General features: G+C 50.5%; 1 protein-coding gene across 1 annotated transcript; it reads left to right on the top strand.

Annotated features, from left to right (window-relative positions):
* Nucleotides 1–694: 694 nt before the first annotated feature.
* LOC142767793 (uncharacterized) lies at nucleotides 695–14592 on the top strand. Its single transcript, XM_075870036.1, has 3 exons — nucleotides 695–799; nucleotides 901–1176; nucleotides 14392–14592. The coding sequence occupies exons 1-3, from the start codon at nucleotides 695–697 to the stop codon at nucleotides 14590–14592; spliced, it is 582 nt and encodes a 193-aa protein (XP_075726151.1).
* The last annotated feature ends 327 nt before the right edge of the window (nucleotides 14593–14919 follow it).

Below are 14919 nucleotides of genomic sequence, written 5' to 3'. Positions count from 1 at the left end.
TATGCACACTAACGTGCGAGTGTACACGATGCTCTAAGAAGCCGTAAACCACCAAGAGGCCGAAATGTGGACGTCGCGTTGCAGTTGTGTACAATTCTGCAGTGAGCGCTGGTGGAGTTGCACGCATTTTCTCCTTTCGCTCTTTCCTTCGCTTGGCTGCGCCCGTCGGCTTTTCTCACGACCTCTCGCCCTTCCTCAGCGCCCGACGTGGAAATGCAAAAGGCGCGTGCATCGGCTAGCCGAAAGCAGGCTTTCCTTCGCTCAATGACAGTGTCCCTTGTAAGCAGCGTTATTTGTATTGCACACAGCGTCGATTGACGTCATGCCAGCTGTTCTCCATAGAGGAAACGGAGAGGAGCACTCGAGCTTCTGTCGGAGGTTTAGGAGCCCTTTAGTAAAGGTGTCCTCACTATCCCTCCTCAAACGCGAAACTTTACCGCACACATCCCGCGGCTCGGAGAAAAGCGATGAAAACAAATCATCGCCCCCGGATGACGTAAACGTCACACCAAAATTTGTGACGTCGCTATGACGTAATTTTGACATCACGTGACGTAACGAATGGCAGAAGAGTTGTTCGTGCACCTTCTCTGTCCCATTTGTTGGCACTGCCAAGTGTTTTTAACGTGACCTAACGTCATCACGTGACATTGTAACTTGGTTAAAAGTAGTCACATCTTGGAGGCAATGCAAAATGAAACTTAGTGAGGTGCCTCCGATCTTGGAGCCAGTGCAAAAAGCAATTGAGGTAGAGAAACCTTACGAAGGATTGCGTTTTATTCGAGTGCTCGAGAGCCCTGTGAGCTGTTTTAAAGTTTGTAAAGACACGGACATTGGGTTGAGCCTATGCATGAATTTCGTAAACAAAATTAAAAAAAAAACAGTTATGCAAATGTGCAGGTGCCTGCTCCGCCACAGAAGCCACCAGCTGTTGCCGGTCCACCCACTATTCCCAGTGCAGCGGTGGTTCCTAATGCCACGGCTGTTGCCAATGCGGGGGCTGTTCAAAACCCAGCGGCTGTTCCCAATGCAGCTGCGGCTCCACATCCAGTGGCATCGCCAGCAGCCAATTTCCTGGCGCTGTTGTCTCCCAATAGGATGGTATCACCCGCTGCAGGCGCGGAGCACGCCAAACCTATCGAGAAGGAGACCGAGCACTTGAATGTCGCCGTGAAGGTAAGATGGCGAATAAACATTGATTTAAACGAGTACTGACCCCAGTTTCCGATCAAACTCTGAGTTATGCGGATAAATCCTTGTGTGTCGACAAACAAGCTGACATAATTTCGGTATATTTCACTATTGGACCTAACGACATTTTGAATATTTTTATCAATACGTGAGTGATCTGAGAGACAGGCGACATTGGTACACTCGTGAGCCGTTACTTAAACAGCTCCTTACTGAAGGAGCATCAGGACTCTAGCGAGCGTTTTTGATGCGTGGTAAGTTGTGCATGCAGTTCAGATATTTCTCCACTCAAATTCATATATGCCCCTAAACCCCATCTGCACGAGAGATGACTGGGAGGCGGCCCTGCTTGGCGGTCACGACCTGAAGACCCAGAAGGCCCTAGTTCAATGGACGTGAGTGGCACTTGCTATTGGTGCTTCGGAATAGGGGTTCAACCTCGTGCTGGGAGGAGAGGAGGCCAATGAGACCCCAACTCAATCATCTCTCTGCAATCTTTTATTGCCATTTAGATGTTTTACCACCACCACTAATGTTTTTCGTAGAAGGCGAAGGATTCGCTCCAACACGGTGAAATGGCAGTCGCCGGTGGTGATTATATATATATATACATACATATATATAGCTATATATATATATATATATATTGTGAGCGCTGATTATGTTGCTCATCATTTTCACTTTCACCTGCGCATACAAAGCACCGTGATCATCATCATCGTAGCGGCTCGCTGTTTGCTCGGTTGCTGGCTCGCGCGTCTGGGTTGACAATAAAACGGTCGCTCCTTCGTACCTGACGTCGTCTCACAAGTGGTGGAGCGTGCTGTGATTCCCAAGTCCTCGTGCACTACCGGTCACCCCTGGAGCTCCGATCAGGTCGACGGCTGTGCTTGCCAACAGTGATGGCGCAAAACGACCCACCCCCTACCGCCTTCTTCGCACCACCCGCTCAGCCTGCTGGGCCTCACCACACCGTGAGTACCTCGCAACGAGACCCTCCAGTGTTTTCTGGCCTTCGCGGTGAGGACGTAGAAGAATGGCTGGACAGTTACGACCGTACCAGTGCTTGCAATTACTGGGATGAGGCACATAAGCTGCGCTATGTACCCTTTTATCTGAAGGAGGTTGCTAAGACGTGGTATCATAACCACGAACGCGACTTTCCTGATTGGTCAGCATTCACGGTGCAGCTGCGTCAAATATTCGGCACTTCTACAGGACGCTCTGAGGTAGCTAAACAGAAGCTCGCTACCCGCATCCAGGGGCCTGACGAATCGTACACATCGTACATTGAAGACGTTCTGGCCCTCTGCCGCCGCGCCCAAAAGGACATGCCGGAGGCCGATCGTATTCGGCAAGTAATGAAAGGCATCAACTCCGTCGCCTTTAATGCTCTTGTCATGCAGAGCCCGACAACAGTTCAGGACATTATTACCACCTGCCAGCGCCTGGACGCACTTTACTCAATGCGCCTTCCACACGCCTCCTATGACACTCGTCTTACTGGCGAGCATGAGCTGCGAGCTCTAATTCGCACCATAGTGAGAGAGGAACTTCACAGCCTTGTTCCTGCCAGCGCACCGACTTCACCTGCCCGCTCACCCCCTCCTAACCTGCGGGAAATTATAAAGGACGAATTGGCGTCGATGACGAGCGTCGCACGTGCCCCGCCTCCTGTGCCCTTACATGTGCCTACGTATGCCGAAGTCGTGTCACGGCCTCCTCCACCTACTCCACCTGTAACTACGGACGTCGTATACGACCATTTGGCTGCGATGGCAGCCAAGGCACCACCACAACCACACTTCCCTGCCTGGCGCCCTACGCGCCCCGTCTGTTACTACTGTGGCATAAGAGGACATATCTCCCGCTTTTGCCGTCGGCGCCAGCAAGATGAACGACGAGGTTATTCTTCGTACGAGAGTGACCGGGCTGCGAGGTCTGACCCCTACGTTCCAGGAACCTACATTCCCTCGTCACGACGTTCGCCTTCGCCTCCTTTGTCCCACGGTGAACCTCGTTCTTCCCGCTCACCCCGCCGTCGTTCACCATCGCCCTTCCGCCGTACTACTTCGCCTTTACGTTCTGCCCTGATGCCCCTCGACAGCCACTCGGAAAACTAGCAGCTGCAGTTTTTGGAGGAGAAACTGCCTGTCGTCGAATTGTCCCAATTCCTCCTGCGCGCCCTGCAAATTTACTAACTGTTTGTGTAGAAGGCATTTCGGTTGACGCACTCGTCGACACTGGAGCAGCCATTTCGGTCATTGATCGCGAACTATGTCATCGTCTACGAAAAGTGCAAACTCCATATGTTGGTCCGGTGTTATGTGGTGCTAATGAAAATAGAATTTACCCTATTGGACAATGCACTGTTCGTGTTCTGATCGACGGAATTCGTCACCATATACAATTGGCTGTGCTTTCTTCATGTGCTCATCCGATTATATTGGGCTGGGACTTCCTGTCAGCCGCTTCCGCTGTCATTTCGTGTGGTCCGCCCGTTATTCGCATTACGGACACTGAAAATTCTAGTGCTTACGATTTTTCGTCGCCTCACCTTGTTGCAGCTGCAGACTTTGTACTGCCCCCGGCCCAAGAACGTATCCTCACCATTAGATCCAGCGATACCATTGACGGTGACGCAGTGGTTGTCCCCGATCAGCGCTGCATTTTCCGAGGAATCGCCATCGCATGTTGTCTAGTGCGGTTTTCGCGTGGTCATGCCAGTCTCACCGCCTACAACACGACAACAGAGCCACAACTACTGCCAGAGGGGTCCACTGTTGCCAGCCTTATCGACATAGCACCGGTATGTGTCGTCACTGTATCGTCTCCGCCGTCAGTCGCTAAGTGTACGCCACCAGGAGGCTCATCTAATGCGCTTAAAGCCACTTTGAGTCCATATCTCACTCCAACGCAAACTAATGACTTAATGGCCCTTTTAACAAAACACAAGACTTGTTTTGACGTTTGTTCGGATGGCTTAGGTCAAACTACGGTGACCTCTCATCACATCGCCACAGACGGTTCTCGTATTATCCGCCGTCGCCCTTACCGCGTGTCGTCTTCAGAACGCAAGGTCATCGAGGAACAAGTCAATGACATGCTCGCACGCAACGTTATCAGACCTTCCACAAGCCCTTGGTCTTCTCCTGTTGTCCTAGTTAAGAAAAGGGACGGATCAGTGCGATTTTGCGTTGATTACAGGGCACTAAACAAAATTACGCGCAAGGATGTATATCCTATGCCTCGAATTGACGATGCACTTGACACCTTACAGGGTGCAGAATATTTCTCAAGTCTCGACCTACGATCTGGGTATTGGCAGATCCCGATGCATGAGTCTGATAAAGAGAAGACAGCGTTTGCTACTCCTGATGGTCTCTTCGAATTCAATGTGATGCCTTTTGGGCTCTGCAATGCCCCAGCCACATTTGAGCGGATGATCGATACAGTGCTGCGTGGCCTAAAATGGAAGACCTGTCTTTGTTACCTGGATGACATCGTCATCTTTTCATCCAGCTTCTCGCAACACCTAGAACGTCTAGACGAGGTGCTCACATGTCTAGCCAAAGCCGGTCTCCAGCTAAATACCAAGAAGTGTCGGTTTGCGAGCCGCAGCATCAAAGTGTTAGGCCACGTTGTCAGCAAGCTTGGCATCGAACCTGATCCCGACAAAGTGGCCGCTGTGCTGCACTTTCCTAAGCCCACCACGCTCAAAGACCTTCGCAGCTTCCTCGGCTTAGCCTCTTACTTCCGCCGTTTTGTCCGTGATTTTGCCACTATCGCGGCTCCTCTTCACAAACTCCTGACCACAAGTGCATCATTTCTTTGGACAGATGACTGTGAAGCTGCTTTCCAGACCCTGAAGCGATGCCTCACGTCAGGGCCAGTTCTTCGCCATTTTGATCCCACAGCCCCTACTATATTACACACTGACGCAAGTGGGCACGGAATCGGCGCTGTTCTGCTGCAGCGTGACCAGGCTTCACAAGAGCAAGTCGTGGCTTACGCGAGCCGTACTCTCTCCCCAGCGGAACGCAATTACAGCATCACTGAACAGGAATGTCTCGCTATCGTATGGTCCGTGCAAAAATTTCGCCCCTATTTGTATGGCCGCCGCTTCACGATCGTCACGGATCATCATGCGCTCTGTTGGTTGTCATCATTAAAAAACTTGTCAGGACGCCTCGGTCGTTGGGTGCTCCGACTGCAGGAGTATGACTACAGTGTCACATACCGGTCGGGCCGCAAACACCAAGATGCCGACGCTTTGTCACGCTGTCCGCTGTTGCAAAATCATGACGCATCTACCTGCTGCGCAGCACCTCCCAGCCAAGAGACCACGCAGATGACCAGTCTTAGTCCCATCGAGCCCACTGCACCGGATGACTTCCTTCAATCCGCAGACCTCACCTCGCTCCAACGTGCAGACACATACTGCCGTACAATCATCGATCGGCTCACCGGCTCATCTCGTGCTCCCAACAGCCGCTTGCGACGACAACTCACGCGTTTCAAACTTCATGACGGAACGCTACTTCGACAAACTTACCATCCTCTCGGTAGCCGATGGGTCCCGGTCATACCTCGCTCACTTCGACTCCAAGTCTTAGAAGCCTTTCATGACGACCCGACGGCTGGCCACTTGGGTTTTCATAAAACCTACGATCGCATTAAGACTCGCTGCTTCTGGCCTGGCCTCTCCACTAGTGTTTCCAGGTACGTCACTTCCTGTCCATCATGTCAGCACCGAAAACGTTCGACATCTCTTCCCGCCGGCCCTCTACAGCCTCTCCCGTGCCCATCCGCTCCCTTCGAGTTCGTCGGCATAGACTTATACGGACCCCTTCCGCTTACCGCCGCCGGTCACCGCTGGATTGTTACTGCCGTAGACCATCTTACTCGCTACGCTGAGACGGCAGCTCTTCCTACTGGAGCTGCCAGCGAAGTAGCCGACTTTGTTCTGCGTGCCATTATCCTGCGCCACGGCGCCCCTCGTGTTCTCCTGAGTGACCGTGGCAAGACATTTCTTTCTCGTGTGCTCGCTGAAGTTTTACAGGCCTCTGACACAATCCATAAGACCACCTCGGCATATCATCCGCAAACCAATGGTCTTACTGAGCGTTTTCATAGAACTTTGTCAGACATGATCTCTATGTATGTCCAACCCGATCACAAGAACTGGGACACAATACTACCTTTCGTCACGTTTGCCTATAACACTGCCATACAACGCACTACAAGTTACAGCCCGTTTTTTCTTGTGTATGGCCGTGCACCATCTTTTGTTCTAGACACCAGCTTTTTGTCCACGCCTTCTGTCCCATCTGCGTCCCTTCCGGAAGAATTCGCTGCCCGTGTCAACCACTGCCGCACAATCGCCCGCGCCAACACCTCTACCATTCAGGCCCAGCGAAAAGTTCGTTGTGATGCGACACGTCGAGTTGTGTCATTCTACCCAGGCGACGAAGTGCTCCTCTGGACACCTGTTCGCACACCCGGCCTCTGTGAAAAATTCATTCACAGATACCTGGGTCCTTACACCGTGCTTGAACGAACATCGGCCGTAAATTATCGCGTCGCGCCGGTTACTTCGGCTTCTGATCGCCGTCGTCGCGGGACCGAGATCGTCCATGTGTCTCGCCTGAAACCTTATATCCAGCGCTCATACACTTACTAAATGAACGTCTTGCAGACCGCTTTCGTGTAGGGGGGAAATAGTGTGAGCGCTGATTATGTTGCTCATCATTTTCACTTTCACCTGCGCATACAAAGCACCGTGATCATCATCATCGTAGCGGCTCGCTGTTTGATCGGTTGCTGGCTCGCGCGTCTGGGTTGACAATAAAACGGTCGCTCCTTCGTACCTGACGTCGTCTCACAATATATATATATATATATATATGTATATATATATATATATATATTATGAAGTCGTGGTAGTCTTGTAGTCTTGGCTGCGTCAGCGTTTATTTGAGGAAAGACCTCGCAAAACGAGCGGGCAGAGCCAGTACACAGACGATGACGATGATGATGATCCAGAGTCGCAATGAGGACGAGACAAGCAGATGATGGTGATTGTGATCTTGCAGGGATTAGTACGATGTAGGTAACAAATGCCCCCACTAATTGCCCCCACTTGGAAGCGGACACCCTGGCCGCCGTAAGTCAAAGTGACGGGGAACGTCGCGTGAAAGGTTTCATGCGACAAACGTGGACAATCTCTGTGCTGCGGTAGCGGCGGTCTGTTGGGGCGACGAGTGATGTCACATGATAATTAACCGGAGAAGTCTGTTCTAAAACAATGTGTGGCCTAATGAAGCGTGGTTTGAATTTGTCACAAAGACCAGGAGTGCGAATAGGTGTCAAAAGCAGCACCTCGTCACCAGACAGGAAAGACACAGCGCGGTGGGATTCATCATAGATGATCTTCCGCTCGCGCTGTCTTGCTTCAGTATTGATGCGAGCCTGGTGGCGAGACTGGGCAAGGCGGGAAAGTATTGATCGCTAGAAGACTGACATGAATTCCCATGGCTGGTAAAGCAGTAGACGTCGAGAAAGGTAGTCGGGGTGCGTCCGTACACGAGGTAAAACGGTGAGTAGCAAGTTGTTTGCTGAATGGCGGTGTTGTAAGCGAATGTCAGGAATGGTAAAAGAGTATCCCAGTTTTTGTGGTCGGGTTAGACGTAAACGGCTATCATGTCAGCAAGGGTTCGGTGCGATGTTTCTGTGAGACCATTTGTTTGAGCGGGGTAGCTTGAAGCTGTCTTGTGAGTACTTCCAGAAGCGCGCAGTACTTCATTTGCCATTTGTGACAGGAACACTTTGCCGCGGTCACTAAGCAGTACACGAGAAGCCCCATGACGCAGTATTATGGCGTGACGAATAAGGTCTGCAACTACCACAGCTGAGCCTGAAATAACAGTGGAAGTCTCAGCGTAACGTGTCAGGTGGTCCACGGCGGTCACTATCCATCGTTTGCCAGCCGATGGGACGGGGAGAGGCCCGTAAAGGTCAACACCTACAACCTAGAACGGCATTGAAAGGCACGGAAGTGGCTGTAGAGGTCCAGCAGGAGCAGACGTGGGGAGTTTACGACGCTGGCATGGGTAGCAGAAGCGGACGTACCGCGCTACAATAGAAGAAAGGCCAGGCCAGTAATAACGACATCGAATGCGGTCAAGAGTTTTTTTTTAAAACCAAGATGACCAGCAGTCAAGTCGTCGTGGAAGGCTTCGAGTACCTGAAGTCGAAGAGAGCATGGCAGTACAGGAACCCAGCGCTGACCGTCAGGGTGATAGACGTAGCGGTAGAGAATCCCATTGTCCAGCCTAAAGTGCAGGAGTTGACGATGGAGTCGCGCGTTGGGTGGATGAGAAGCTCACGAAAGGTGGTCCATTGCGTCTGCAGTATGAATCGGACCGCTGGTTGGAGATAAATGTTGGCGCGTCATCCGAAAAGGGTTGCCTTATTCATGCGAGCGTATGAACTTTGGTAGATGTGGCGGTTGAGTTCTCACCAACGAAGATATGGGTAGTTGGAAGCGGGCAACGAGATAAAGCGTCGGCGTCTTGATGTTTTCTGCCTGAATTGTAAGTTATGTCAAAGTCGTACTCCTCCAAGCGTACTATCCACCGACCCAAGCATCCGGACAAGTTCTTCAGTGTAGAAAGCCAGCATAAGGCATGGTGCTCCGTAACGATTGTGAAGTGACGGCCGTGAAGATAGGGATGGAACGTCTGGACCGACCGACCCACAGCCAAACACTCTTGCTCAGTTATAGTGTAGTTCTTTTCGGCAGGGGTGAGTACGCGACTGGCATATGCAACAACTTTCTTTAGGGAAGACTTGTCGCGTTGTAGAAGAACGGCTTCTATACCAAGGCTGCTAGCGTCAGTATGGAGGATAGTCGGTGCGGCTTCGTCAAAGTGGCAGAGCAGAGGTTCAGACGTGAGTGCCCACTTCAACAGGTCGAATGCCGTTTGACATTCTTGAGACCACAGAAAAGGCACGTTGGAAGCATGTAGGTGGTGTAATGGAGCAGCATTAGAAGCGAAGTTTTGGATAAACCGGCGAAAATAGGAGGCGAGGCCAAGGAAACTGCGAAGCTCCTTTGGTTTTTCGGGACGCGAAAAGTGAAGGACTGCAGAAATCCTGTCAGGTTCGAGCCGGATGCCACCTTTGCTAACGACGTTTCCTAAGACCTTGAAATATTTGCTATCAAAAGAGCATTTACTAATGTTTCTTTGAAGCCCGGCTCCGGCAAGGCACGTCAAAACGTAATCCAATTGTTCTAGGGGCTCAGAAAACGTAGACGAAAAGATAGTAATGTCGTCCCAGTAGCAAAGGCAACTTTTTCATTTCAAGCCGCGCAGCACGGTATCTATCATGGGCTCAAAAGTCGCGGGCGCGTTGCAGAGTCCGAAAGGCATCACGTTGAATTCATATAGCCCGTCGGGGGTTGCGAACGCCGTTTCCTCCTTATCGTCTTCATGCATGGAGATCTGCCAGTACCCAGAACGCAAGTCGATGCTTGAAAAGAATTCTGCGCCTTGTAGGGAATCAAGGGCGTCCTCAATGCGTGCCACAGGGTACACGTCCTTGCATGTGATCCTATTGAGCGCCCGGTAGTCCACGCAAAAACGCACAGAGCCATCCTTTTTACGGACCGAAACAATAGGAGACGATCAAGGGCTAGATGAGGGACAGATGGCTTCCCGTTTAAGCAAGTCCACAAAATTTTCTTCTAAATTTTTTCTTTCAGCTAGAGACACGCGGTAGGGTCGGCGGTTTACGATAGATGTCCCAACAGTTTGAATTCGATGTGCTGTAGTATTAGTGCGGCCCAGCTTTGACGAGCAAATATCGAAAGAATTTGCATGTTTCTGTAACAATGCGAGCAGCTGCTGCCTCTGTGAATATGTCGATTCGCTGCTGATAGCGGTGGTAAAGGCGGAGGAAGAAACATGCTCACCGACGGAAGGTTCTTTGAATGCAATGGCCCGAAGTTGCGTGACAAATACAGGCTCGAAGTCAGCAACACGGGCCACAGTAGTGCCCTGTGGCAGTAAGATCTTCTCCGGTGTAGAGTTCACAGCGGTGACAAGTGCCGAGCCATTGCAATAGCGAAAGACACCGGACGGAAGAACTATACCTTTGCGAACGCAAAGTCGTGACGGTGAGACCAATACATCCCCGTGATAGATGTCGTTGAACGTAGTGCTGACAATTTGCTCTTGTAGCGGCGGCAGTTCGATGTCTTTCGCAGCGACCAGACGAAGTGGCTTCTGATTGTCGTCGTCAAGCATGTAGTCGGTGTCAGTGAGGTGAACAACGCGTTGTCCACAACAAATCGCCGCGGAAGCAGATGATAGAAAATCTCACCCTAAAATTTGTTCGTGAGAGCAGCGGGACAGGACAGCAAACTGAACATGACGGCGGATGCCATCTATGAAAACACGCACAGTACAAAACGCGGAAGGGCGAATGACGTTCCCCTGGGCAGCAACTAACGTGGGGCCGTTGTAAGGCGTCATTACTTTCCTCAAATGTTCACACAAATCAGCACGTATCACAGACAATGTCGCACCTGTGTCCACTAAAGCATCCACTTACACTCCTTCCACTTTCACAGAAACCATGTTACACGGGCCTGGTGGAGGAATTTCAGTTCTAATTCCGAATGCAGTTTTTCCTCCACAATCTGCATCACTTAGTTTTCCGAATGAATATCGGAGGTGAATGAGGCGGGCCGAAGTGGAGAAGAGGAACGGCGGAAGGGCGAAGGCGAGTGGCGTCTCGTGTTTCGGCTGTTTCGTGGTGCAGTCGATACCGGAGGACATGGAGAGCGGTGCGGGGGAGACGAATAACGCCGACATTGATAAGACGCAATTACTGCAGCAATATTGCTCGTAAAGGCGTATTGTCTGACGCACCATGAACCGGACCTTTCCGTAGAGCCATAGTTCTTTCACGGGGCTCTCATGTATATTTTTCTTTCAGTAGTTAGGTAGCACAATTGTTTCGTCTAATACCATACAAATCTTTCAGGTACACTTTACTCTTTGTTTATGTCCTTTAGAATAATACCAAAAAATATTGGCACCGATAACTTTGATTGAAGTAAATTAAAAGATGTGGTCAATGATGTCTGTTTTTTTTTTGAAACACTCAATTCCAACCTGTAGACATGTTATTGCAGTAAAATAAACTTGGCCTCGCAATTCTGTGCGGCGTGGCAAATGTCATCAAAACACGATAGTCTTCTGTCTCAAAACACCGCTTTAGAGTTACTGTACATGTTTACTTTATAAAGGTAGCATATACAATAACTTCACGCTTCGTGAGATATGGACGCCATCTGGCAGTATTGTTGGCAAACAAGTGCTTGTGCACAACCCACCACGACTGCCAGGTGTCACAGTAATATCGTCGGCAGAACGCTTTTAAATGCGAAGCATTTGTTAGGGAACTTCGGCGACTTTGAGCACATCCATCCATCCATCCATCCATCCATCCATCCATCCATCCATCCATCCATCCATCTATCCATCCATCCATCCGTCCGTCCGTCCGTCCGTCCGTCCGTCCGTCCGTCCGTCCGTCCGTCCGTCCATCCATCCATCCATCCATCCATCCATCCATACATCCATCCATCCATCCATCCATCCATCCATCCATCCATCCGTCCGTCCGTCCGTCCGTCCGTCCGTCCGTCCATCCATCCATCCATCCATCCATCCATCCATCCATCCATCCATTCATCCTTGTGTCATGTCAGAAGATGGCTACATTCCACAGTCAAGGGCGTCATGCTGGCGTTGCCACGCGAATTGCCCGTCCTGCACATGCTCGCAGGTCCGCCCTGCGTTGCGTGGCTTTGACGCATGCGCATTTCAGCGCGTCCAGAGTCATTCCGTAACAAAAACAGGGAGACGCAGTGTTGTCTGGGTAACGCATCGGGGCCAAATGCAGCTTGTCACATTTCGCACTAGTTGCGATCGGCCCGTGCCAATGGACGATAGTCGCGCCTGGCGCCAGACTATGGAGTGCTCGCGTTTTTCTAACGGAGCGCCGCTGTGCCCAACGTGCGCGCGCATCAATGCTACACTGGAGTATACTGGGCCCTTGATGATGCGCTCGAGGTCGTTTTCCTAGATCCACGAATACCAAATCGGATGTTCCATGACGTCAATGGATGACTAAATATATGACTGGTGAAACATGATAATGCTGACACGCGTGTCATGTAAAAACATGACAACATACCACGCTCATAGCGTGCTCGCGGCCGTTTCGCTAGCTCCACATATACTAAATTTGGTATCACGTGACGTGAATAGATGACGAAAGTAAATGACACATTCAAACATAATAATAATGACGCGGATGTCTTGTACAGCGTCATTTAGCTCCACCTCGTAACCTTGTGCTGATTTTAAAGTGACATAACATTTCTCACTCGTGCTTCGCATATCATCGATTCCTACAGTACGTGGGAACTGCCAAGTTTTTGTGCATATTCTGTTACTCAATTCCAACCTAACTTGTAACTAGTACTCTTAATCGTTACCCACTTTTTCTAAACACCACAATACTTATTTTAGTGGAGGAACGCTCCAGCTAATATTTTGGTATTCACGTTGTGGCTCACATAGAGGTGATTATTGCTTTTTGGTAGACAATGTTCAAAAGTATGAATGCGGCCACCAGTTCAAGATGGCCGGGCGTTGAAAAATTGTATATACTGTCACTGGGTCGCTTAATCGTGTGACAGACAGACAGACAGACAGACAGACAGACAGACAGACAGACAGACAGACAGGCAAACAGACAGACAGACAGATAGACCGAAAGACACACAGACAAGCATACAGACAGATGGACGCACAGATAGACAGACAGATGGATGCACAGACAAATGGATGGACGCACAGGCAGACAGACAGACAGAACAGATGGACATACAGACAGACGAATGGACGCACAGACAGGCGAGAGAAAGACAGAGAGACAGACAGACCAAAAGACAGACAGACAAACAGACAGACAGATTGACGCACAGATAGACAGACAGATGGACGCACACACAAATGGATGGACGCACAGGCAGAGAGACAGACAGAATAGATGGACGCACAGACAGACGGATGGACGCACTGACAGGCAAGAGAAAGACAGACAGAACGACAGACAGACAGGCGGACGCACAGGCAGACGGATGAACGCCCAGACAGGCGAGAGAAGGACAGACGGACAGATGGACGCACAGACAAATGGATGGACGCATAGGCAGACAGACAGACAGACAGACAGAACAGATGGACGCACAGACAGACGGATGGCCGCACAGACAGGCGAGAGAAAGACTGACAGACAAACAGATGGACGCACAGACAGACGGATGGATGCACAGACAGACAGACAGACAGACAGACAGACACACAGAACAGATGGACGCACGGACAGACGGATGGACGCACAGAGAGGCGAGAGAAAAACAGACAGACAGACAGACAGACAGACAGACAGACAAACAGATGGACCCCCAGACAGATTGATGGACGCACAGACATACATACATACACACACACATACATAGACACACATACATACATACATACATACATACATACATACATACATACATACATACAGACAGACAGACAGACAGACAGACAGACAGACAGACAGACAGTCGGATGAATGCACAGGCAGACAGACAGACAGATTAATACCTCCATGTTCAGGTATCCCAAGAAAGACTACCGTATTTAATAGGCCTAATGTTGCTCCCTTTAGCTGGAACACATATACTCTGCAGAACGTTCATCACCATTAGAATCGCACGAACATATACGTGCGGATGGCTGTAGGGAGGGAGGGAGACAGGGCCAGAGTAGATGGCTGCCCCCTTCAGTGGCTAATAGTGGGACGCTCAAAGCCTCTCCCATACTTTGACTTATTAAGGGGGGGATGTTGCGACAATACTTCCCTTCCCTCCCTCAATGCAAACGCATATGCGAACGAAGAAGTACAAGCAAAATTAAAAGCAGTGAAAGCAGGACGCCTCGCCGCTTAAACGCTTCTCTATTTTGGCTTATATTTCAGCTTCGCAAACGTTTGAAGTCCTCTAAATTCATGTGCTGTTCCGTCACGCCACATAGTTCTGCCTCTCAAGTGTCTCTCTATGCGCAGGCATTCCAGCTGCTCCTAGACCGAGCCAGGCACAACCGGGACGTGTCCGGCCAGCCGGCCAGCTTCCAGTACACGCTGTGGTGCATGGTGTTGCTGGTAGTTTTCGTCACGGCTGTCGGGGTGGTGCTGCTGAACAGTGCTGCGCAGAGACAGCGGGACAAGCTCACTTCTACGACGGAACCCGCAACAACGTGTATGTAGTGTGATATCTTTTATATGGAAGCCTCTTCGCACGCGTTATTTGCACAGTCGCACCACGCTTCCACGCACACCTGCAGCACGCAAGTGGCAGTTCTTTCGCCATCCGCTTACGTGCGGTAGCCACATCATACGTGTCCCGGCACGTACGATGTGGCTGCGTGGAAAACTCATGGGCAGGCCCTAAAGGCTAGATAAATCATGCGATAGATTTGTGTGGACACACACGCATCATCTAGAAAATGTTAATGCCTAATATAACCTAGGGTTTTAAAGCATATCTATTGTGCGTGGTGCAAGTACACACGAAATTCACAACTTTGCGACTTC

The sequence above is a fragment of the Rhipicephalus microplus genome, chromosome 7 (genome assembly GCF_043290135.1).
Source record: "Rhipicephalus microplus isolate Deutch F79 chromosome 7, USDA_Rmic, whole genome shotgun sequence".
NCBI lineage: Eukaryota > Metazoa > Arthropoda > Arachnida > Ixodida > Ixodidae > Rhipicephalus > Rhipicephalus microplus.
The sequence above is the reverse complement of the archived record's forward strand: the minus strand, read 5'-3'. Positions and strand labels throughout refer to the sequence as shown.